This window comes from Mesoplodon bidens (assembly GCF_964165515.1).
Source record: "Mesoplodon bidens genome assembly, chromosome: 2".
NCBI lineage: Eukaryota > Metazoa > Chordata > Mammalia > Artiodactyla > Ziphiidae > Mesoplodon > Mesoplodon bidens.
The window spans coordinates 179,584,367-179,610,162 of NC_138177.1; the positions used below are offsets into that span (position 1 = coordinate 179,584,367).

Genomic DNA, 25,796 nt, shown 5'->3' on the forward strand with positions numbered 1-25,796 from the left:
ACACATATATACACATGCACACTAATACAAACACACACATATATACACATACACACATATATACATACAGCACTCACACATACACACTGACATACACACACACACTCACATATACATGCTTGCATATATACACATACACATACTCACACACATGCATACATATACACACACACTCATGCACACACTTTTTTTCCAGAACCATTTCAGAGTAAGTTGCAAGCACTGAGACATTTCACCCTTAAATACTCAGCCTGTATCTCTCAAGAACCAGGTTATTTTCCAACATAACCACAATATATTCATCACATTCAACACATAAAACGTTAATACAATACTAATATCTAATAAATAGTCACTATTAAATTTTCTCCAGTTGCCCAATAGCAGCCTATGACTCCCTCACCTCTCCCCTCCCTGGATTCCATCAAGAACCATTCCCTGTATTTATTTCTTATACTGCCTTATTTCATTTTCTGATTAGCAGTTATTTTGGGCTCTGGCTTGCCTTTTCCCTGTAAAGTGGGTTTTCATTTCAATTTCAGTTAAAATGGCTAATGGGACTTCCCTGGCGGTCCAGTGGTTAGGACTCCGTGCTTCCAGTACAGGGGGCACAGGTTCGATCCCTGGTTGGGGAACTAAGATCCCACATGCCATGGGGCGTGGCCAAAAAAATAAAATAAAATGGCTAATGTTTCTATCAGCTTCTGAACTGGATGGGGCTGATAGGATGGAGAGAAAGCGTGGATTTTCAAATCCAGGCTTGTCACCTGTTAGCTCCATGGCCTTGAGCAGGTTACTTACCTTCTCTGAGCCTTGGTTGTCTCGTCTATAAAATGGGAATAATTCCTGCCTTGCAGGCTTGTTGTGAGGAGCCCATGTGCTGAACAGGCCTGACATTGTGCCTGGCCCTTAGGAATGCTCTAGCAACCACAGTAATTATCACTGTTGTTCTGCAGCTTCACCTGGCTTCACAGAGCAGGAAGGAGCTTTGGGGCAGGTTGGAATTTGGGTTGGTGACCCCAGGACAAATTCCTTATCCCAAGCTCATCGCCTAGGAATGGTGCTGCGTCCTGCAAACTGCCTGAGCAGCAGAGCCGTCATTACACCTGTTTTGCTCCTGCTGGTGGAGTGAGCTTCAAGAACGCCGAGCCTGGGTCTAGGTGGAGGAGGCCGAAATGTGGAATTTATTAATTAAGGTGGTTGCTCACGAGGCCTTAGAGTCTGGGAGGTTGCGGTTTAATTACTGAGAGTGGAGCTTGTGGAAGTTCTCTCTGGTGCCCCAGCTTTGATGTCGCTGGGGGACCTGAGGTGCCGCCCCAAGTGGGAGTCACAGCCCGGGCTGCAGATGAGGCTCAGGGCTGCCTCCCTCTGCTGAGCGCGTTTCTGTCCACTTACGTGTTTACTGGAGAGCAGTGTAGCATGGGGGGGAGCCTGGACGTTGGGTTTGAATCCTGCCCCAGAACAGACTAGGACGGGCTAGCTGGGTGAGCATAGACTAGTGCCTGCATTTGTAAAACCTTATAGGGATGCTTGCTGCAAAGACTGAATGATTCATATACGTGGAGGGTTCAGAACAGCGCCTGGCCAACAGCAAGCCAGCATATATGTCAGCTGTTTCTTTAAAGCAGTGTTCTCACCTGGGGGGGATTTTACCCCCCAGGGAGCACGTGGCAAAGTCTGGAGACATGCTTGGTCACAACCAAGGGGGAGGTGCTTGTGGCTGGTAGAGCCCAGGGATGCTGCTAAATAACCTCCCATGGGTGGCACAGTCCCCGCAACAGAGAACTATCCAGTCCAGAATGTCACTAGTGCTGAGGTTGAGAAACCAAGCATTCCGGGCAGCACGTGGAATGTGGAAGGAGGTCCTGTTCCGCACCACCCCCACCCTTATCCCTCCTTTGATCCGCTCCCCTCCCCCTCCTCCCCTCGCTGGTGTCCCTCCCGCTGCGCCCAGGGCCCCAGTCCAGCTCCCCCAGGCTTCCCCTGGCTCACCCGCTCACCTGACCACTGACACCTCCTTTTCCTCTCAGCCAGCTCGGTTTTTTTATCGGAGTACCTATCTCCTTCCTCCTCACTGGGTTATTTACCCACTGATTACTTCTTGTTTATTTCGTTTTGTCTGTTCTCCCTTCTCCCTAGAATGTACATAGGGACTTTTGCCTGTTTTTGCACTGCTGTATCCCAGTCCCAGTAAGTGCTCAGAACGTCTGTTGATTGCATGAATGAATGCGTTCCCCAAGGCCACACGGCTGGTACGTGACATGCCAGGATGTCAGTTCTTCGCTGTCACCCATGTTGCTCCTTCTTCCCAAAGTGCCCCCCCAGCCCCCCGCCCCATCCAGCGCAGCGTCTCCTAGAAGTGCCCCAGATGTTTCCCGGATCTGGTCAGTCACCACGTCCTGACTCCGTCTCCAGAACACTTTGTGGATGTGCACGGTGGTACCGACTTCATCTGAAGGACAAGCCTGCTCTGTTTCCACCCAGGGGCTTCTCCGTGGCCCTGGGAGCCCAGCCCCAGCTGTTGGCCTGTCCTCAGGGCCGTCACCAGCAGACCGGCAGCTGGCACGTCACACCCACACCCCCTCCCGCAACCGCAGTGCAGTCCAGGCTCCGACACTGCTCCTGTCCCGCAGTTCCACCTGCCGAAGTGTCCCAAGCCCTCCCATCCTCACCGTCCCTTCTCCGTCACCCCGCAGCCCAAGCCCCGGCCCTCACCTGGCCCAGCAGGGACCTCCCCTCCAGCTTCTCCCCATCTCTCCTCACACCGCAGCCCTCACGCCACAGCCACAGGGGTCTCAGGCTTTACCCGACTCTCCCGCTTGAACCTCTCCTCACCCCCCCCGAGACCCATGTGGTCCAGCACCTTGAGCCCCTCACCTGCCTCCCCGGCCTCAGCTACACCTTCTTCCTCCAGTTTTCCCAAAGGCCCAGTCTCTTCCTGTTTGAGGACCTTTACACGTGTGTGTGCGTGTGTGTGTGTGTGTGTGTGTGTGTGTCCCAACCCAGCTCCTCCTGACCTGGGTAACAGCTCAGAAGTCACCTCCAAGGGTGCCTGCCCCCAGGGTGAGGTCAGATTCCCAGCTGCGTGTCCTAGGGCACCTTGCACTTACCACCCCCGACCCCCGACCCCCATCATTTATCACCATCTGAGGCTCCGTTTACCAGGATGTGACTTGATTCATGCCTGTCTCCCCTGCTCACTGGGAGCCATCATCACAAGCATGCTCGCCTGTGTGTCCTCAATGCCCAGCACAGGGCGTGGCATATAATAAACAGATGCTCAGTAATTGTTTGTTCAAAGAATGTCTGTTCCCTCTGCCTGCAACGCCCTTCCCCATCTTCTCTACCAGCAAACTCCTGCTATTCATCCTTCAAGACCCAGTTTCAGGGTCTTCTGCTGGGAGCTGGTCCCTCCCCTTCCTCTGTGTTGTCACAGAGCTTTGCACGTCCCCTTACTCTGCCACTTTAACTACATTGGGTCGAGGCCCTGGGTTTTTTCCTCTCACCTCTGAGCTGCTCAGGGGGAGGTGCTGGGCACGGCACGTTACATGCAGTTGGCACTCTTGGAAGTGTTTGTGTTTTTAACCTGACCTATCTTTTTGGTTCATTGTTACGTATTATTTGTGTTGTTTTCCATTTGCCTTGTGCAGTGTGGTTTCCTCAGCCATTCTGGTAGCTCCTGGAAGGCAGGCTTAGTGTCACAGCCCCACCTTTGTATCTCCTGCTCCCTGAGCCTGACACAGGGCTGTGTTCACCTAGAGAGGTTTTATTCTAGTAAATCTTTCCTGAGTCCATGTCATGTCTACTTAAGGTTACGGGCCCCTTGGCAGTTGAGAGCGCTTGACATCCTTTCCCTCATTCTGGACTGGCTAGATAGTTTGTGGCACCCGATGCAGGACCCCTTGTTAAAAAATTATTCAGAATTGTAAGACGGCAACAGGAGAGCCTTAAACCAAGAGTAGGGCCCTTATGAGTGCTCGGACCTGTGCTGGTGCCCAGGCCTCATGCTCATGAAGCCAGCCCTCATCTCCTTGCATCCTCCGAGGGAGGACACGGTAGAGGTCCTGATTTCCTTTTGATCAGTGGCAGACTGGAGGGCTCAGAGGGCAGTGACTGACCTCAGGTTGCACAGCTGACCATCGACAGAGTAGAACCGGAAACAGAGTCTGGCTCCGGGAGCGTGCTCACCGTCTCCACCGGCTCTGGGGCCCCAGGAGCTTTGGTCCTCGGTTTCCTCCTCTGTAAATTGGGAACATTGGCCTGATCATCGGGTGGCAAATGGAACAGCTGGTGTGAGTCCCCAGATGGTCCCATCAGGAGCCACCACATCCCATAGGCGCCCTCTCCTTCAAGTCGTGAAGCCAAGGTTCCTCTCTGCTTCTTGGACAGTCCGAGCCCTGTAGACAGTAGGAGGCTAATTGGCTGTTGTGATAGTTGGAGAAATTAAAGCCCCTCAGAAGTGGGAGAAGGTTGTCTCTTTTCATCTCTTTTTGAAGGAATGTGGGGACTTGGGTAGAAGGTTCCCCAGGGATCCTTGGTATTTCAGTGCTTTGATGTCTAGAGGAATAAAAGAGCAATTAATCGCTGTAAATATCTTTCCTGTAGGGTAGGCTGAGGGTGTGGGGGGGTTGGCAGTGGCGGGTGACTGCTCTTCCATCCCAGGGCCATCACTGGTCAAAGGGCTCTGCAGACCAGAGACCCAGGGTCAGAGCAGCATCCCCCTGTAGGGGAGGCTTCTAAATCTCACTTCCTCTGGAAAGCACATTTTCCTCAGCCTCTTGGGTGAGTGAGTAGCAGAGATTGCTGAAGACAGATGGGTTGCAGAGCTCCCCTTGGTCCCCTAGAATAGGTTTCTCAATTATCCAAAGACATCTGTCCTCACCGCAGGGCTGAGAGCCAGGAGTCCACCTTTAAACCAAGTGCTCCGAGGCCCACGCGCCTCAGCGGAGGGGTGGCCGGGCTGCTGCAGGCAGGCGAGACTCCAGCCCCTGCCGCCTGCACCTCCACCCACCATTAGCAGCCTCCCTCCTGCCCGGTCAACCTGCAGAGGACCCAGACGGTGAGGGTGTGTGTGGAAGGCCAAAGAAGAGAAGAGGATGTTCTCTGATTCCTAGAAGGGGTGTTTGGGGCAAGCAGACCTGTGGCCAGACTAGGAGGTTGTAAATTATCTGCATCTGTGGTGTGTGTGTGTGTGTGTGTGTGTGTGTGTGTGTAAACTTATGTTTCCATATACAACTACAGATGTTCCCCAAGCACACAAACACCATGCAAGTCTGAGCACAAAGTGGGCGGAGTGCCGAGGTAGCTGTGCCTGGCTCATTGTGTTGTTTGGTGGGTGGGACGCCTTCTCGGGCAGGTGCGGGACTTGCCCATCAGCTGCCTGGGAGTGATTCACTCTGGTCCTCGACATCTCCCAGCACGGCTCTCAATCGGCCTCGGTGACTAACCCGAGGGGAGGAGGGTGTGTGGTGACCTGCTTTGGCTGGAAATGACAGTGCATAGCTGCAGTCAGCACCTTATCCCGGGGTGCTGGTGCAAGTTCCTGGGCTGGCCAGACATACAGAGATTTCTGGACCGTGCAGGGCCCTTGGCCACAAGCTTCCTGCCATCCGCCTGTATCCCACAGCACCGGCCGTGGGCTCCTCCTGGCTCCTCCCGTGACCTGGGTTCTGTGTTTCCACAGGGCTGCACCTTCCTCCTTCTCCCTGGCCACAACCTGCCCGTCACAGTTGAGCACCTGTTTTCCTGAAGGCGATTTCCGGAAGCAGGTAAGGACCCCAGGGGAAGGACGTCTGGTAGAGTGGCCATAGAACGGCGTTGAGGAGAGGGCCTTGGGTACCGGCTCTAGGGCTGACCGTGAAGCTGGCACATCTCATATCTTTTCTTCATCGTCCCTGATAATGCTCATTGCTTCAGCTGTGTGGGTTCTTAACAGTGAGCGTTGTGGTTCTGCTGATGTCTTTTAGGCCGTTAAGATGTGTAAGGTCTGAATTAATATTTTATATAAGCTCTGTGAATCACACAGTTATATGGCATTGTATTTTCATGCAATGTAAACATTGTACAGATGAAAATGTACATTTTAAAACATGAACATTTAAAATATATCACTTTTTTTTTTAACGGACAAAAGCCAAGTGCTGGGACCCATGGGGGAGAGGTGGCTTGTGTACCTATAGGCCCCCCCCCGTTGTCTGGCCAAGCCTGAGGTCAGGCAGCATTTACAAGCAGGTGGTAGACCACCCTGGGTATAAATGTATATTCCAATTTACATAAGTGTGGGTGTTAAACAGCATTAGCTTTAAGTTTATAAATAAAAAGGAGTGCAGGTGGCTGTGTTTGTAGTTGGGCGCCCACCCCCAGCCCCCCGCCTGTCAAAGGGAGGCCAGCTTTCAAAGTCGTTTGTCAGAATGGGTCTGACTTCTGCATGTCCTGCTCTCTGGGTCTTTCCTGCACTACCTCCCAATTCTTCCAAACTGAGATCAGCTGTTTCCAAGCTGGAACTCATGTGCATAGAGATTAGGTCCCTCTAATCTCCGGGCAGGAACGTGGTATTTTACGGACGACCTCGATGCCTCCCAGAAAATGCGGTGCGGCCTCCCAGGCCACGAGCCACATTTGTCACTTTGTATGCGTCCTTCCCAGTGCTTGGGAACCCCTTCCTGACTGTCTTTTACCTACCAACCTTCCTTCAACAGAGATGCAGGCTCAGAACCAACAGAAGTGTGTGGAAGGAGTGTGTGTGGGGGGGGTGAACGCATCTGTGTGTCTGCAGTGAATGTATGGACCTCCACTTCTCCGAAGTGCATTTGTCCCAATCAGGTGTAATTTTCTGGAATCACGCCCACTTTCGCATAAGCCGTGGATATCTGTGGCACAACATCCACTTAGCCACGAGTCTCTCCCCTCGCCTTTCGTTTGCATAGTTGATAGTTGCCTGTTCCTTTCCGTTTTCTGTTTTTTGGCTCATGTATGCCTCTCCCTGTTTAGCTTGCAGAATGTTATATCTTAAGAGAGGGAGCAGGTCTGTCTCTGACTTGGGCAGTTAACACTGAGGGATTTTCTTAGGATTTAGGATGGAAGCTCCACCATCTTAGGCAGTGGTGTGTTTATGGGGTCGCCAGGAGACCATAACTGGGAAGCAACGTTACCTTACCTTCGGCTCTCACAGGTGAGGACTGAATGAATAATTATTGTGTCCAAATTCTTTGCGGTTTGGACTTAGGTAATTTGACACATTTTAGTGGAGACCAGTTCTTGATCCCTACAGGGAAGAATAAGAATTCTCAAGTGAAGTTAATCTGATGTGTGTCAAAACTGTGACGAAAACTTAACCACATGTTCGCTTGTATAGGCACCAAACTCAAACACACTGTAATACACTTGCAGCATACCAGCGACTGAAAGGTCGTTGTTGTTTGGGTTGATTGTGATTTATTCTCTTCAATTATTTCCTTCACACTGGCACCCTTGATGCAGCTTCTGTTTAGGACGGAATTATGTAAACAGGTCCCAAGGTTCTCGTCCATCAGGATTGGAGTGTGGAGGGCAGGAACACGTGTTCACGCCGCAGTCGGCCCTGACCCATCCCTGGGTGTTCTGTCTGTCAGGCAGCAGGGTGGAGTCAGCTCACACTAGAGCTCGAAGAATCCTAGAAGACCAGAATTTTGGGGAATGGCAGGAGTCCTCCCAATGCAAGGAGAAACAATTTAAGAACTGGTCTCTGCCAGGGAAGTGTGAACAGGGAGTGACCTGGCCCCAAAGACCCATTCAGGGACCAACGACACCCCAGGCCCACGGCTGGGTGTGTGAGGCGCCCTGGTAATCACACTGTGAGTGTGGTGGGTCCCCGGGGATAGTGGAGCTACGGTGCAACAGCACCGGTCTGTACAGGACGCCAAGGGTAGGATTGTTGGGAGGAGCAAAGTACTGTGAAATAGACCCCGTGCAAAATGATTGACACGGGCACCCACACACACTTACTCCTGTGGGTTCTGAGCCCTCATACCCCTGTTGGAGGAAGCTTGGCTGGTCAGGAGAGGACAGTGAGGAAGGGGCTCTCAACCTCTGTGAAGCCAGCGTCCCGAGGTCCTGGGACGCACAGCAAAACCAGAGACATACCCTTGCCTGGGTAGAGCTGACCCCTAAATGGGGGGATAGAGCTTGCTCTGGGACCCAGGGCTGGGGGTGGTTTGTGACAGTAGGACCACTATGAAGCCTTGGACCAGAAGGGCCTTTGGGGGGCATGTGTTGGGGGCCGAGGGGGTGGGGGTGAGGGGGCAGTGGCACGGGGGTAAGGGGACGGGTGGGTGTGGCCCTGGAGCTCTGGTTCTTTTGTGTGTGGCGACACCTAGTGGCCAGTCCCTTGTCTTCCACAAGGAGAGGGCCAACTGACCATTAGCCCTTGGACACGAGACAGAATCAGAAGACTTTTACCCCTGGAAGCCCTAATTCCCAATTTGAAGGCTTCATGGAGCATTTCAGATGACCTCGGAGAACACGACAGCCCAAGGCACACAAAATACTCAGGAACGAGAGTCTTTGGAAAAGTTAAATTTGGTTATGGAGACTGGATTAGGGAGTTGCATTTGACCGTAAGTGAGGTGGAGATGGTAGGGGGTGGAAGTCCAGACCCCACAGGCTGTCTGGGTTCTCTCTTCAGCCAACTGGGCCAGGGCTGCGGCCAGACGGGGCAAGCGAAGCAGCCATGGCCCCGGCCCCGGCCCTCCAGCAGGTGCAGGAAGACAGTGAGCGAGCACCCCGGCAGGTGCTCTAGGAAGCGGACGAGGGACTTCCCTGGTGGTCCAGTGGTTAAGATTCCATGCTCCCAATGCAGGGGGCACGGGTTCAGTCCCTGGTCGGGGAACGAAGATCCGCGTGCCGCATGGTGCGGCCTAAAAAAAACCAAAAGAAAAAGAAACTGGGATGTGATGGGACCGTGTGTCCAAGAGGGCCTGGGTGGGGCACATGACCTGCTTCGGTCATGCAGTCAGGAAAGGCTCACCAGGATGGCATCTAAGCGAGCGGAAAAGAAGCCAGTTCCAGCCTGGGGACCCCAGTGCAAAGGCTGCTGGGGAGGAGCTTGTTGGCAGGTCCTAGAAACAGACGAAGGGCCAGCGAGACAGAGGGGAGGAGTGGGAGCAAGAGGCAGGGCTGGCCATGTGGGATCCTGGCAAGGGCGTGAAGCGTATCCTGGAGTAGTTTGGAGTGGGGAGAAATGTCATCCGTCTGGCTTTTAAAAAGATCATTGCGGTTAGGTAGCCTCATCCACCAGAGGGCAGACAGCAGAAGCAAGAAGAACTACAATCCTGCAGCCTGTGGAACAAAAACCACATTCACAGAAAGACAAGATGAAAAGGCAGAGGGCTATGTACCAGATGAAGAAACAAGATAAAACCCCAGAAAAACAACTTAATGAAGTGGAGATAGGCAACCTTCCAGAAAAAGAATTCAGAATAATGATAGTGAAGATGATCCAGGACCTCGGAAAAAGAATGGAGGCAAAGATCGAGAAGATGCAAGAAATGTTTAACAAAGACCTAGAAGAATTAAAGAACAAATAAACAGAGATGAACAATACAGTAACTGAAATGAAAACTACACTAGAAGGAATCAATAACAGAATAACTGAGGCAGAAGAGTGGATAAGTGACCTGGAGGACAGAATGGTGGAATTCACTGCTGCGGAACAGAATAAAGAAAGAAGAATGAAAAGAAATGAAGACAACCTAAGAGACCTCTGGCACAACACTAAAAGCAACAACATTCGCATTATAGGGGTCCCAGAAGGAGAAGACAGAGAGAAAGGACCAGAGAAAATATTTCAAGAGATTATAGTCAAAAACTTCCCTAACATGGGAAAGGAAATAGCCACCCAAGTCCAGGAAGCGCAACGAGTCCCATACAGGATAAACCCAAGGAGAAACACGCTGAGGCACATAGTAATCAAATTGTCAAAAATTAAAGACAAAGAAAAACTACTGAAAGCAGCAAGGGAAAAACGACAAATAACATACAAGGGAACTCCCATAAGGTTAACAGCTGACTTCTCAGCAGAAACTCTACAAGCCAGAAGGGGGTGTCATGATATACTTAAAGTGACGAAAGGGAAGAACCTACAACCAAGATTACTCTACCCGGCAAGGATCTCATTCAGTTTCAATGGAGAAATCAAAAGCTTTACAGACAAGCAAAAGCTGAGAGAATTCAGCACCACCAAACCAGCTCTACAACAAATGCTAAAAGGAACTTCTCTAAGTGGGAAACACAAGAGAAGAAAAGGACCTACAAAAACAGACCCAAAACAATTAAGACAGTGGTCATAGGAACATACATATCAATAATTACCTTAAACGTGAATGGATTAAATGCTCCAACCAAAAGACAGAGGCTTGCTGAATGGATACAAAAACAAGACCCATCTATATGCTGCCGACAAGAGACCCACTTCAGACCTAGGGACACATACAGACTGAAAGTGAGGGGATGGAAAAAGATATTCCATGCACATGGAAATCCAAAGAAAGCTGGAGTAGCAATACTCATATCAGATAAAATAGACTTTAAAATAAAGAATCTTACAAGAGACAAGGAAGGACACTACATGATGATCAAGGGATCAATCCAAGAAGAAGATATAACAATTGTAAATATATATGCACCCAACATAGGAGCACCTCAATACATAAGGCAACTGCTAACAGCTATAAAAGAGAAAATCAACAGTAACACAATAATAGTGGGGGACTTTAACACCTCACTTACACCAATGTACAGATCATCCAAAATGAAAATAAATAAGGAAACAGAAGCTTCAAATGACACAATACACCAGATAGATTTAATTGATATTTATAGGACATTCCATCCAAAAACATCAGATTACACTTTCTTCTCAAGTGCGCATAGAACATTCTCCAGGATAGATCACATCTTGGGTCACAAATCAAGCCTCAGTAAATTTAAGAAAATTGAAATCATATCAAGCATCTTTTCTGACCACAATGCTATGAGATTAGAAATGAATTACAGGGAAAAAATTACAAACACATGGAGGCTAAACAATACGTTACTAAATAACCAAGAGATCACTGAAGAAATCAAAGAGGAAATCAAAAAATACCTAGACACAAATGACAATGAAAACACGATGATCCAAAACCTATGGGATGCAGCAAAAGCAGTTCTAAGAGGGAAGTTTATAGCTATACAAGCCTACCTCAAGAAACAAGAAAAATCTCAAGTCTAACCTTACACCTAAAGGAACTAGAGAAAGAAGAACAAACAAAACCCAAAGTTAGCAGAAGGAAAGAAATCATAAAGATCAGAGCAGAAATAAATGAAATAGAAACAAAGAAAACAATAGCAAAGATCAATAAAACTAAAAGCTGGTTCTTTGAGAAGATAAACAAAATTGACAAAACTATTAGCCAGACTCATCAAGAAAAATAGGGGGCTTCCCTGGGGCTTCCCTGGTGGCGCAGTGGTTAAGAATCTGCCAGCCAGTGCAGGGGACACAGGTTTGTGCCCTGCTCCGGGAAGATCCCACATGCTGCAGAGCAACTAAGTCCGTGTGCCACAACTACTGAGCCTGCGCTCTAGAGCCCACGAGCCACAACTACTGAGCCTGCATGCCACAACTACTGAAACCCGGGCACCTAGAGCCCGTGCTCCGCAACGAGAGAAGCCACTGCAATGAGAAACCTGCGCACCACAGCAAAGAGTAGCCCCCGCTCGCCACAACTAGAGAAAGCCTGCGCGCAGCAACGAAGACCCAACATAGCCAAAAATAAATAAATAAAATAAATAAGTTTATTTTAAAAAAAAGAAAAAGAGGGAGAGGACTCAAATCAATAAAATTAGAAATAGAAAAGGAGAAGTTACAACAGACACCGCAGAAATACAAAGCATCCTAAGAGACTACTACAAGCAACTCTATGCCAATAAATTGGACAACCTGGAAGAAACAGACAAATTCTTGGAAAGGTATAACTGTCCAAGACTGAACCAGGAAGAAACAGAAAATATGAACAGACCAATCACAAGTAATGAAATTGAAAGTGTGATTAAAAATCTTTCAACAAAAAGAAGTCCAGGGCCAGATGGCTTCACAGGTGAATTCTATCAAACATTTAGAGAAGAGCTAACACCCATCCTTCTCAAACTCTTCCAAAAAGTTGCAGAGGAAGGAGCACTCCCAAACTCATTCTATGAGGCCACCATCACCCTGATACCAAAACCAGACAAAGATACTACAAACAAAGAAAATTACAGACCAATATCACTGATGAATACAGATGCAAAAATCCTCAACAAAATACTAGCAAACAGAATCCAACAACACATAAAAAGGATCATACACCATGATCAAGTGGGATTTATCCCAGGGATGCAAGGATTCTTCAATATACGCAAATCAATCAATGTGATACACCATATTAACAAATTGAAGAATAAAAACCATATGATCGTTTCAATAGATGCAGAAAAAGCTTTTGACAAAATTCAACACCCATTTATGATAAAAACTCTCCTGAAAGTAGGCATAGAGGGAACCTACCTCAACATAATAAAGGCCATGTATGACAAACCCACAGCAAACATTGTTCTCAATGGTGAATACTGAAAGCATTTCCTCTAAGATCAGGAACAAGACAAGGATGTCCACTCTCACCACTATTATTCAACATAGTTTTGGAAGTCCTAGCCACGGCAATCAGAGAAGAAAAAGAAATAAAAGGAATACAAATTGGAAAACAAGAAGTAAAACTGTCACTGTTTGCAGATGACATGATACTATACATAGAGAATCCTAAAAATGCCACCAGAAAACTACTAGAGCTAATCAATGAATTTGGTAAAGTTGCAGGATACAAAATTAATGCACAGAAATCTCTTGCATTCCTATGCACTATGATGAAAAATCTGAAAGAGAAATTAAGGATACACTCCCATTTACCATTGCAACAAAAAGAATAAAATACCTAGGAATAAACCTACCTAGGGAGACAAAAGACCTGTATGCAGAAAACTGTAAGACACTGATGAAATAAATTAAAGATGATAGCAACAGATGGAGAGATATACCATGTTCTTGGATTGGAAGAATCAACATTGTGAAAATGACTATACTACCCAAAGCAATCTACAGATTCAGTGCAATCCCTATCAAACTACCAATGGCATTTTTTCGGAACTAGAACAAAAAATCTTAAAATTTGTATGGAGACACAAAAGACCCTGAATAGCCAAAGCAGTCTTCAGGGAAAAAAAAGGAGCTGGAGGGATCAGACTCCCTGACTTCAGACTATAGTACAAAGCTACAGTAATCAAGACAATATGCTACTGGCACAAAAACAGAAATATAGATCAATGGAACAAGATAGAAAGCCCAGAGATAAACCCACGCACCTATGGTCAACTAATCTATGACAAAGGAGGCAAGGATATATATACCATGGAGAAAAGACAGTCACTTCAATAAGTGGTGCTGGGAAAGCTGGACAGGTACATGTAAAAGAATGAAATTAGAACACTCCCTAACGCCATACACAAAAATAAACTCAAAATGGATTAGAGACCTAAATGTAAGACTGGACACTATAAAACTCTTAGAGGAAAACATAGGAAGAACACTCCTTGACATAAATTACAGCAAGATCTTTTTTGGTCCACCTCCTAGAGTAATGGAAATAAAAGCAAAAATAAACAAATGGGAACTAACGAAACTTCAAAGCTTTTGCACAGCAAAGGAAACCATAAACAAGACGAAAAGACAACCCTCAGAATGGGAGAAAATATTTGCAGACGAATCAGTGGACAAAGGATTAATCTCCAAAATATATAAACAGCTCATGCAGCTCAGTATTAAAGAAATAACCCAATCCAAAAATGGGCAGAAGACCTAAATAGACATTTCTCCAAAGAAGACATACAGATGGCCAAGAAACACATGAAAAGCTGCTCAACATCACTAATTATTAGAGAAATGCAAATCAAGACTACAGTGAGGTATCACCTCACACCAGTTGGGATGGGCGTCATCAGAAAATCTACAAACAACAAATGCTGGAGAGAGTGTGGAGAAAAGGGAACCCTCTTGCACTGTTGGTGGGAATGTAAATTGATACAGCCACTATGGAGAACAGTATGAAGGTTCCTTAAAAAACTAAAAATAGAATTACCATATGAGCCAGCAATCCCACTACTGGGCATATATCCAGAGAAAACCGTAATTCAAAAAGACACATGCACCCCAATGTTCACTGCAGCACTATTTACAATAGCCAGGTCATGGAAGCAACCTAAATGCCCATCGACAGACGAATGGATAAAGAAGATGTGGTACATATATACAATGGAATATTACTCAGCAATAAAAAGGAACGAAATTGAGTCATTTGTTGAGACGTGGATGAATCTAGAGACTGTCAAACAGAGTGAAGTAAGTCAGAAAGAGAAAAACAAATATCGTATATTAACTCATGTATGTGGAACCTAGAAAAATGGTACAAATGAACCGGTTTGCAGGGCAGAAGTTGAGACACAGATGTAGAGAACAAACATACGGACACCAAGGGGGGGAAGCCGCAGGGGGGTGGGGATGGTGGTGTGCTGAATGGGGCGATTGGGATTGACATGTATACACTGATGTGTATAAAATTGATGACTAATAAGAACCTGCTGTATAAAAAAGTAAATAAAATTCAAAAAATAAAAAAAATACAAACAACTTATAAAAAAAATTTAAAAAAATAAAAAGATCATTCCGGCTACTTGCACTGGGTGGTGGAGTGGAAGGAAATGAGCGGGGTGGACAGGAGGAGGAGTGATCCCCCAGAACCGAGCCTCCCCACTCAGCTGTGCTGGGAACTGAGGGCTGTCTGCTGTGCTCGTGCACCTGGCCCCAGGGGACGGCTGGCTGCCTCTCACCAGAGGTCATTCTTCAGGCAGCTCACCCCTCCTTCCTGGTTACCAGTGGTTAATTAGACCCTTTTCTGGACCAGGAGGAGGTGACAGGGTAGCAGACAGTAGAAGCGGGAGCCTGGGCTTTGGTGGTGGAAAGGAAGTCCCTGTAAGGAGACGGCACTGCATTGAGTACACAGCTGCGTTGCTACGCAATACACATTTTGCCCTATTGTGCAGGCTTTTAGGGCCGGAGCCCCTGTCAGCTTCTGGGGACTGAGCGGTTGACAGGAGCCTCCAGGGAGGCTGCTGCCCAGGGCTCTGGCGCCTTTCTGAGTCGGCCCTTCACCAGCGAGAGCCTGCTGGTCCAAGGCTTGCTGGCCCCTGAGGGATGGACGGTGTGAGGAGTGTCCTTGGCCCGCAAGCCCGGCTCCCTTGGTCCTCCAAGCGCAGCTCCTTGGCACCAGGGCTGCCAGGGCTCCACCCCCACCAGCTGCTGCGTTATTTCTGACTCATCCAGGAGTTACAAGTGTGTAACCCAAACCCCTCCACGCCCGGCTTCCTCCCCCCCAGCTCCTCCTGGAGGGAGGAAACCCTGGGACTTCTCTCCTGGGACCTTTCTGCAGGTCGGGTCCCTGCTGCACCTGGACTCAGCTGCCGCGTGCAAGAGCCACCCTGTGACAGGTGGGTGGGCTTGTGAGGGTGGCGGCAGCGAGCCCGGACGGGTGAGTGTGCCCGCAGCCCCGGGCTCGCCGTCCCCATCGAGGGACTCCTTGGAGCCCAGCCCAGGAGGCAGCCTCTTGAGCTCGTCAGGGACTTTTGCAGAGGGAGCTGTCTTGGTGTTTGGGGGCTGGGTACTGATCCCATGGCTTCTCCAGCTACAGGCCCCAGCCGGCTGCCTCTGATCACGTCACTTTGCTCCTCATGGAAGTTGCTGGCTTTGAAAGACGGGGACACTTTGGGTTTCATGCAGCACATCTCCTGGGCTCATAGCAGGAGCCTTGCTGAGGGGTGGCTGGAAGGTAGAGCTGGCCAGAAGTCTGGGTCAGTTCAGCCACCTGGGCCTGACAGCTCCACACACAGAGGGGGCTGGCCACCAGCGCCTGCTCCGGGGAGATCCCTGCTCAGTCTGGCTGTCGGGCCAGCAGGCATGAGGGAGGAACGGGCAACTCGCCACCTGCTCTGGGCTCTCAGAAACGAGCCCCTGATGCAGCATGGGCGGCCTGACAACTCGTGCCGGTATGCGGGTATGTGTCGTCCTGTCACCGCCCCACCCCATGCTTCTCCTCACTCTGCAGGAGTCCCTAGAGCTGGCCAGGGGATGAACCGCGAGGGGGCCCCCGGGAAGAGTCCGGAGGAGATGTACATTCAGCAGAAGGTCCGAGTGCTGCTTATGCTGAGGAAGATGGGCTCCAACGTGAGTGCCTTCGGGGCGTCGAGCAGCAGTCCCCCCAGGGAGGGCGCCTGATGCAGGCGGGCAGAGGGGCTGTAACCACCTTCTATAGCAGCTGTGGTCTGGGGAAGGGGATGCCAGGCCTCTGGCTTGACTGTGGCTAATTCAGGCTCCCTCCCGGGCATAGGCACCAGCATGTCCAGTTCGGCAGGCCCTGCTGGGGTAGTCTTCCCACCCCCTGTGCCAAGTTTGGGCCAAGTGGGTGAGGATCCTAAAGGCCCTCACCTTCCTTTCCTCCCCTTTCCTGGGAGTCTTTTCTTCCAGGGGTGACCAGGGGTCAGGACAGCCACTGAGAGGGCAGCAGATGTGCAGTGGCCCTTCTCAACAGGAGAGGGAGGGGCTCCCCAAGCAGGGCCTGCCCTACGCTGGAATCCCCGTCCCCAGTCTGATCCCGGTGCCAAGGCCTGTGGGTCCCATGGACCAAGTTTCAGGGGTGGGAGCAGAGGGGAGAACTAAAAGGTCAGTTCTCAACAGCAGAGGCCCAGGGAGCGGGTGCGGGCCACCCTTCACCCAGCCCTCTCGCCCTTGCAGCTGACGGCCAGCGAGGAGGAGTTCCTGCGCACCTACGCGGGGGTGGTCAACAGCCAGCTCAGCCAGCTGCCCCCGCACTCCATCGACCAGGGTGAGTCCATCGACCAGGGTGAGTCGAGGGCCCGCATGGCCAGCGACAGCAAGTTGTGGTTCCTTTAGAAAGCGTAGCTCCAGCCCTTCCAGATGGGTGGTCCATGAGAGAGAGATTTCGGGGCTGCAGCTCCCTCACCCACAGAGCTGAGCCCCGGGTGGCGGCAGCTTCTAGACGTGGAGCCTGCAGAGCCTCCAGGGCCTCCAGGCTGGTCTCTTCTCCTTCCCCAGCTGGGAGCCAAGGACCCAATCAGGTAATGGCGGTGGGGGGGGATCCCTTTCTAGGCCTGGGGGAGGAAGAGGAAGAAACGGAGGTGTCTGGGGGCCCCGTAGCTGCAGAGGCTCTGGTGGTTGTATTTCTTCAGCCTTTGCCTGCCCCCTGCACCCCCCCTCCCCCAGTACCCTGTTCAGGGACAAGGAAACCACCCTTGTGTGCAAGGGCCTGCTCTAGGTGCGGGCTGCACGGTGGCTGCTGTGTTCCTGGCTGTGCCCAGGAAGGTGGCCCCAGTGGCCCTGGAGGTCTCCGTTTGCCCAAGGGATTCCGAGTGTTTATCGTCTAGCAGGCTCGAGCTGCCAGCTGTATTACTTCTACTTAGCAGGCAAGGAAACGGGGGTTCAGAAGCAATAAGCCACTGCAGCCAGTTGCTGGGGGGCCCAGGATGCAAACCTGCAGCCCGATTGCAGAGCTGCGTTTGTCTCTTGTCTGTCCTGGAGCCACAGGAAGCTGCTGGGCACTTAATGGGCTCTCCCTTTCTGGAAGCCTTATCCTGACCCTGTAGCCCAGGACCCTGACCACCAATTTCCAATTGCTTGGAATTCTTGGCCATTGAATCATGCAGCCGGTGGCCTGTCTGGTGTGAGTGGGCTCCCAGGAGCAGAGTGCTGATGGGTGTGTTTGCTGATCCCTGAGGCCAGGGAGGTGAGCAGACCTGGCACACGGGACCGCTTTTCCTGAGGCCGCCCTTGTTCTCCTGGATGTCACACGCAGGGCTCTGCCCTGGCGCAGGGCCCGGTTCCCGAGCTCTGACGCTGGGTGTGACCCAGCCTGTGCGCCCAAGTCAGCAGAAATGTACAGGGTGTTCCCGTGGCCCCAGCAGCTCCCGGGGACAGCCACTCGCCCGGGCCACCCTCGTGCCGCAGCCTGTCTGCGCCAGCTGTGCTGTCAGCCACCGCTGGGGAGGAGGAGATACAGACAGGGTGGGGAGTCTGCCCCCGAACCCCGTCCTGGGATATTTCTTCCGGGAGAGGTCTTTTCTCCTCCAGGGCTGATCTGGGTTTTAGCGTGGGTCCCTCTCCCCTGCTCCCCAACCGCATTCACTTGAAACCCTCAGGCTTCTGAGTCCCTGGGGCATCACCTTTTCTCCCAGCCTGGTCTTGGGTCACTGGGTTAACCTGAATTTGAGCTGCAGGGGTAAGAATGCCTCTAAGTAGAAAGCTGTTAATGGGACAAACATCAAAAGAAGCTATAGAACTGTATGTCAGTATAGAAAACACCACCACATACACTGCCCACCCCCCACCCATATACACACACGCACGGATGTATGTGTATAGAGCAAAAGAAGCTGGAAGAATATTTACCAGGTTGTTTATAGAAAATTTTGATAGAGGGTGGAACCACATAAGGGACTTTGACTTTCCAAGTCACACATTTTTTTGTAAAACTAATTTTTTTAACATTACGCATATATTTCTTTTACAATAAGGGAAGGTTTTTTTTTTAGATTCTGAATGGGTTTTTTGATTTCCTGTTTTTCTTTTTCTTTTTTTAAATTGAAGTATAGTTGATTTACAATGTTGTGTTAACTTCTACTGTACAGCAAAGTGATTTAGTTTTACCCATATATACATTCTTTTTTTAAATATCCTTTTCCATTATGGTTTTTCATAGGATATTGAATATAGTTCTCTGTGCTATACTGTAAGACCTTGTTGTTTAAAGGGGAAGTTTTAAGAAGTGTTTTTAAGAGAACTCTTTTTGTCTTGCTCAGCTAAACCAACAACTGAAAATAAAAATGAGCTCTGCTGAGTTCTTTAAGGCGGTCACGGTGACCTCACCTGGCCTGAAACTGCTGAGCAGTCAGGAGTGAGCCGTGGGCATGTGGTTGTGATTTCGTGGCCCTGGAATCCAGGCCCTCCTGGGTGTGGGGCGTCCACAGACAGACAGGCTGGCCTTGGGTACTTGTCTCCGGGAAGCAGGCTCCTGGGAGTGAACCTGGAGCCGGGTGAGAGCCTCTGGGGAGATGGGTCTCTGCTGCTGGGCCGCCCTTCAGCCTGCCCCTCGCCCCACAGTCACCTCCAGCGACAAGCCTCACAGGCTTACTGTATTTTCTTTGTGCCAACGAAACAGCAAGCAGTCCAGTCTCTCCCACTATGGAGGTTCAAGCCTGAGAGCAGGACCCTACATTTCTGCCCACGCTGTGGGGCCAAATGGGGCTTTGATAAAATTCTAGCCTGCCCACCTTCCCCGTTGGCAGAGCCGACCTCAGCTGATGCCACAGGGCATGTTGCTGTCAGAGTCTCAGGTGCCACCCAGGTGGCAAGAGCCCTGGATCATTGCTTCCAGTGCTCAGGACCCCAGCATGAAAAAGGCCCAGAAAGGCCTAGGAGCATTCGGGGTGATGGGTGGGACCGTCCCATAGAAGCCTGGTGTGAGCGCCTCCTGCCACTAGGCGGCACTGCCTCTCAGCAAATGCCTGTGCGCTGCTCCGCCGGCTCCCGCAACTCTGACCTATGCTGTTCCAGCTGCCCTCAGTAGAGGGCCTGAGGCCGCCCCACCAATGGGTCAGTGCTTGGCCATCCGTCCCGGGGTCCTGCCCACCACCTTGGACCCGCACACGCTTCCCCTCTGGGGCTGGAGGGGTCTGGTACCGGGAGCCCTGCTTGCCCTCCCCAGACCCAGGTAGGAGAGCGGCAGGCTGGGCATCCCTCAGCCCACGCCTCCCGGCCGCCCCCCATCCCATTCTTCCCTCGGTGAACACGTGTTCAGTATCTGCTGGGACCAGGTAGGTGCTGGAGACCCTGGTGCACGGGCCTGCACCATAGGGCCTCACCAGATGGTTCCAGGAGAGGGCCCCAGAGGCCCCCCAGTACTGCACTGGACAGTGGGTAGACCTGCCTGGCCTGTGCTGTTCCAAGACCACCCTCGAAAGCCTCCTTCTGGAAGCCCTCCTTTCCCTCCCTTGTCTTCCATGAGACCCCCCTCCCCCTCCCCCATTTTCTGCCTCTCTCTGCTCACTGCCTCCCCCCCCCCAGCACCTCCTTTCTCCTCACCATGGTCATGCTGGTGTTCTCCATATTCTATCCTCTCCTCAGTGTCACACGCTCTCCCTGGGAGGTCACATACACTCCCATGACTCCAGCAGAGCTCTGGTCGACGCCTTCCAAATACACCCCCTCAGCCCAGACCTGCTGCTGACCCCCAGATTGATGCGCGCTCTCTACTGGCCGTCTGGCCGCACACGCCCCACATTCAGCAGGTCCAGGGTCGTAACCTCTCCCCGCCCCGGGATCTGTGCTCCTGCCTGCATTCTCTGTCGTGAGGATGTGCCACCCATGAACCCAGTGTCCTGGGGACCAACCACTGACTCCTGTCTTCCCCAGGTATCTAGGAGGTTACCAAGTCCCCTTGATTCTCCCGCCTTAATGCTCCTCATGTCTGCTTTGTCTTCTCCATCTTGGTTTGAACCCCCATTTTGGTCTGAGCCCGTGTTAATTCTTGTCTCGATCACCACAAACAGCCCCTAACTGGCACCTTGACTTCTCATCTTGCCCTCTCCGTGCACTTTCTACCCTGTACCCAGAGTGAGTATCGAAGGCTACATCAGTGGGTCTCTTCCCGACTTAAAATCTTTCAGTGGCTCTCTACTGCCTTGAGGATAAAATCCAAACCCCTTAGCGTGATGAGCAGGACCCCTGCCCACCCGACACCAGGACCTCATGCTCCACAAACAGCCACAGTGAATGGCTTTCACCTCCCATCTCAGGCCTCGTGCGTTCACGCCTTTCCGTCCCTGCATTTGCCTCTCGGCTGCCAGGAGCCCAGCCCTGAGCCCACCCCCTCCCCTGCCTCCCACAGGCAGGGCCAGGCCTTCCTGTGATCCCCACCACACACGTGTACCTCGGCCCTGCTACTCCCCACACTGTCTCCTGGTCCATCTCTTGACCAACTCTGAGCCCCTTGTGGCTTCCCTCTTTGTATTTGTGGGGCTGGGCCCCCCAGGGCGCCAGCATATTCTTGGGTGAATGAATGGACCAGGCTCTGGGTCTGGGAGCCCATAGTCCCCCCCGAAAGGCAGGAACATGGAGCGCTTGTCTCCTGGTCCCCAGGGTGGCCGAGCAGACCCGACATCCTCGCTGGACTGACTTTGAACCAAAGGCAGTCATTGCTTCTCTGAGAAGGTCGCCTTGCTGAGAAGCCCCAGCTGTAGGCTCGGGGGCGGAGAGCTGTAGCTTCCAAAGCAGGCTCAACAGAATGCTGAGTTCGTGCCTTTCTTGTTGTCAGTGCTATTCTCTCCATAACATATGTCGATCGTTTTTCCTGGCTATAAAAGAATGCATAGTCATTGTGGAAAGTCATTGGGAAAGACAAACAGCAGAAAAGCTTAGAGGATTGACTCCTATCATGTAGCTAGAATCACTATTCCCTTGCATTAATTTCCCAGCAGATTTTTTTTTAAATGCATGTATTTTCATTACAGAGTTGAGACCATACAGTGTAAACGTAATATCCATTTTAACATCCATTTTTTTACTTATGATAAATTTACCATGTCCTCAAACGATTTTCAAGAAAACATTTTAGCAGTCGCATGATATGCAGCCATGTGGCTGTGCTATCATTTTTTGACCGATCCTTTACCTTTTTTTTTTCTTGTGGCTGCGCCGGGTCTTAGTTGCAGCACGCGGGATCTTTAGTTGCGGCGCACGAACTCTTAGTTGCGGCATGCCCGTGGGATCTAGTTCCCCAACCAGGGATCGAACCCAGGCCCCCTGCATTGGGAGTGAGGAGTCTTACCCACTGCACCACCAGGGAAGTCCCCTGATCCTTTCCTACTCGATATTTGTTTTTCATTTTTGCTATTAATTATAATTAATTTAATTTATTGAGCTCCTCCTGTGTGCCAGGTTCCGCGTCAAGTAGCATATAAAGTTATCCCAGAGAATCCTCATGACAGCCCTGTGAGGCAGCCACTGTCACAGGCCCACTTTCACGATGAGAAAACAGGCCCTGAGAGGTTGAGTAAGATGCTCAAGGTCATAGAACGGGTCATGTGGGTCCAGGGTGTGGTAAACAAAGACCGTCTAGGAGTGGCTTACAGGCCATGTGCATTTTTAAGCAGGACAGTGTTTTACCAGAGGAGCAGGTGTGCTGTAGGCAGTTAGCATGGTATTCCAGGAGGGCCTGAGAAAATTGGAAGGGTTTCCTGCTGCCTTCTTTTTCTGGGCCTTTCACCTCCAGGTGCCTTTGAACGTGCTGGTTCTGTTTGAGCTCCAGGTCTCTCCCTGCCCCAGCACCACACCCGGGACGGATGCAGCGAGTGCCAGTTCCAGGCCCCTGGTGCACTTGGCAAAGGCCTCCTCGTGGTCAGTCGCCTGCAGAACTACCATCCTCGAGTCATGCTTCATATAGACCCTTGTCCAGCTGTCCCACGGCTGGAGGGACCCTGTCTTGATGTGGCCCATTTTGTTAAGGAAGCCCTCGTCCTTTCTCTTCCCCTCTTCCTGGCCCTGGAGCTGCGGTGCTGGCACGCTGGCTCCCCAGGCCTGTTCCAGCCTCCGTCTGATCACACTCTTTCTCGAAGAGACTTTCCAGGGAAGGTCCCCAGCCTGAGCCAGCTGGGCGGTCCCAGGGCTCTTCCGGCTTTCCCCTGCGGAAGCCAAGGCTGCGGGCTCAGGGTCCGCTGCCAGCAAGCCTAAAATAGGTCATTTGGTCTCAGGGTTACACTGAGAACCTTGTTAAAATAGCTGTGGTCATGGGCAACGCAGCAGGGAGCCAGCGGCCCAAGGGGAGGGCCCACCCAGTGCACGGCTCTTCCAGGGGCCAAGCAAGCTCACCCCTCTGCTCATCACCCCACTTGAGCCTCTCAGCGGCCCTCGAGTCGGGTGCTGGCACAATCTCCATTTTACAGCCAGCATTCTTCCTGGAATCCTTGCCCACACCATCTGGCCTCTGCTCTTTCACTTCCTCTGCCGCCCTCTCTGCCCTTCCAGCGTCGGCCCGCTTTCCTCCTCTGACTCCTGAGCTGCCTGTGGCGCTTTCCTTCCCTGTAGCGGTTATCACGTCAAGTCAGGAGCCCCAAGGGGCCAGGGCCCGTGCTGTGCTCGCAGTCTCACGTTTCCCCGTGGTCCAGCTCTGGCACAGAGTGGGGTCTGTCAGATTCCTGTGTAGACCGAGGCTCCCCCTCTGTGCGGACCAGCTGCCGGTGTCCCGGGACCCCCATCTGCTCACGTGAGGCTCTGAGGCTTCTCTCCCAGAGGCTCCAGCTGATAACCAACTCTGGACTGAAATTAACTGTCAGGCCCCGGGAGAATTCCAGTCAGTGGGATGGGAAGCTAATCTTTTTAAACTTTAATCAACACTTTCCTGAGAATTACCTGTAACCTACTAATAATAAAATTGAACCCAAAAATCTCATATACATTGAATCCGACTGAAAAATCAACCAGAAGACTTGGTACGTGATAACTTGTGTCACAGAAAAAGAAAAAAAAATACCCCGTGTCGAGGGGGATGAATTGGGAGATTGGGATATACACTACTGCTACCATATATGCCACTATATATACACTATTGATACCATGTATTAAATAGGTAACTAATGAGAACCTGCTGTACAGCACAGAGAACTCTACTCAATACTCTTCGGTGACCTAAATGGGAAGGAAATCCAGAAAAGAGGGGAGATATGTATACGTAGGGCTGATTCACTTTGCTGTACAGCAGAAACCAACACAACATTGTAAAGCAACTATACTCCAATAAAAATGAATTTAAAAAAATAACCCCAAGAAAGGGAAAGAGCTGAAGAGCAGGGCCGGTTGCTCAGTTCAGCCTCTGGTTCCGGCCGGTAAAGGGCCGCCTTGACCCTCCTTCACCAGCGTGATGGGTTCTACTGTGTAGAGCTAACAGCAGGGGCCTCCAAGCCCTTGTGCACCTCCGCCCCCACCTCCTGACACCCAGAAGAGGCAGACCTCTGTCCCGGAGAAAAGCATCAAGGGCCAGTTGGGCCAGCGATGGCACAGTCCCGCTCACAGTAGCCCATTGATCTGGATGCCAGGCGACGGTCCCCAGCCTCGAGCTGCCAGCCCAGCAGGGCAGACACGTAAAGAATTTTGGGTGCAGGTCTCAGTATGACTGACCCTGAGGGAAGGGAACCCCCCTAGAAAGCCCCAGAGGTAGGATGTGTGTGCTGGGCTCAGTGGGGTATGGGGGGGTGAGGTGGGTTTGGGGCACGTGGGACTAGAGCGGAGCAGGTGTACTAGAACCCTGAGGGGTGACCCCACAAGATGCTGTTTGTGATGCTTTATGCTGTGGACATTATCCAGGTCAGTCAGATGGGCAGGATACGTGTGTTCTGCAGGTGAGGAAACGGAGGTGGATGTGCAGGGACTTGCCCAGTGTCGCACGGGTAGGCAGGGGTCAGACCCAGGCCCAGGTACCACGATCCACCAAGGGAGCCCAAGCCTGGGGAGGCCTTCGTTGGTCTGTCAGGAGGCCCAGGACCTCTGCCAGGAGCCGCCTCACACCTGGGCCCAGTAGGTGCCACCAAGCCTGGAGCCTGCCTTGGCTGCTGAGACCTTGGTGGATCCGGGGTGCTGTCCCCATGGCGACCAGTGTCTGTCTCTGGGTAAATGCCATCCTCTGGGAACTTTGGGCGGCAGAGCTGAGCTGTATAGCACCCCTGGGCTCCTAGGCCACGGCTGCTAAAAGCAGCACATGCCGCCAAGCAGGTTTGGGCTGGTCTGGGGGGAGACCTAGTCCAGGTTGGTGCCCGAGTCTCACCCCCGGGGAGACTTTTGCCCTTGCAGGACTGTCTGGGACCTGTTTTTCCGGGAGCCTCGCTGCCTGGCTCATCTCTCCAGAGCCAGTAGCTGAGCCGTGCAGTTTTCGGGTAGGTGGGTAGCCGAGTAGCAGATGCTGGTTGGTATGCACAGCAAGATAGTGAGCTCAGGGGGCAAAGAGGAAGTACCAAAGCCTAAAATCATGTGGTCAGACAAAGGGCAGACGTCGGGAATGGGAATCACCCTGGACGCTTTGGTGCGTGTGGCCGTGTTTCCTCTTCAGCCGGTCAGCCGTGTGCATGGTGGATAACCCGGGCTTGGCAGGTCGGGTTCCCTGGACGGTTCTGAAGAACTTTTGCCAAAGTTAACTCCCTATGCAAAGGTAACTTTGCCAGAGTTAACTTCCAGAGATAACCTCCAGCAGGAATTGGGAGACTCTGGGGTGTCAGGGTCATATTTCGGAGTTTTCCAGGCCCCAGTCATTTGCCCTCACTGGAAGGTGTTAGGCCCATTAGGAGGTCAGGAGGTCATGAGATCCCCGAGTCCAGAATGGAGTAGTCCTGCTCAGCTCCGGCCAGGGGTGGGCGTGAGGCTTTCAGAGAGGCTGGGGGGCTGCCGCCCTTGGAGGAGCCCATGACCCTGAATCGGGTGACGTGGGTGTCCCCACCTGTGGCTGATGCTGGTGCTGGGAGTCCCCCCCTTTTCTCTGGTGACATCTGTACCGGGCTGTGTCCTGAACTGTGGGGCGCTGGGGCTGGCAGGCTTTGGAAGCTGGCCCAGGCTTTTGTACCTTGTGCTGGTTTCTTGGGGAGGG

At 51.5% G+C, this 25,796-nt stretch overlaps 1 protein-coding gene across 3 annotated transcripts in view; it reads left to right on the plus strand.

Annotated features, from left to right (window-relative positions):
- Window positions 1-25,796, plus strand: part of CTNNBIP1 (catenin beta interacting protein 1) — a 53,095-nt gene that overhangs the window by 17,846 nt on the left and 9,453 nt on the right. For 2 of the 3 annotated variants that reach the window (XM_081226074.1, XM_081226073.1), the window contains 3 exons: window positions 5,684-5,768; window positions 16,203-16,321; window positions 16,889-16,997. In XM_081226074.1, coding sequence (XP_081082200.1) covers window positions 16,226-16,321; window positions 16,889-16,997 — 205 coding nt within the window. In that variant the 5' untranslated portion in view covers window positions 5,684-5,768; window positions 16,203-16,225. The remainder of the gene's footprint in view (window positions 1-5,683; window positions 5,769-16,202; window positions 16,322-16,888; window positions 16,998-25,796) is intronic. The other variant, XM_081226075.1, reaches the window with a different exon arrangement.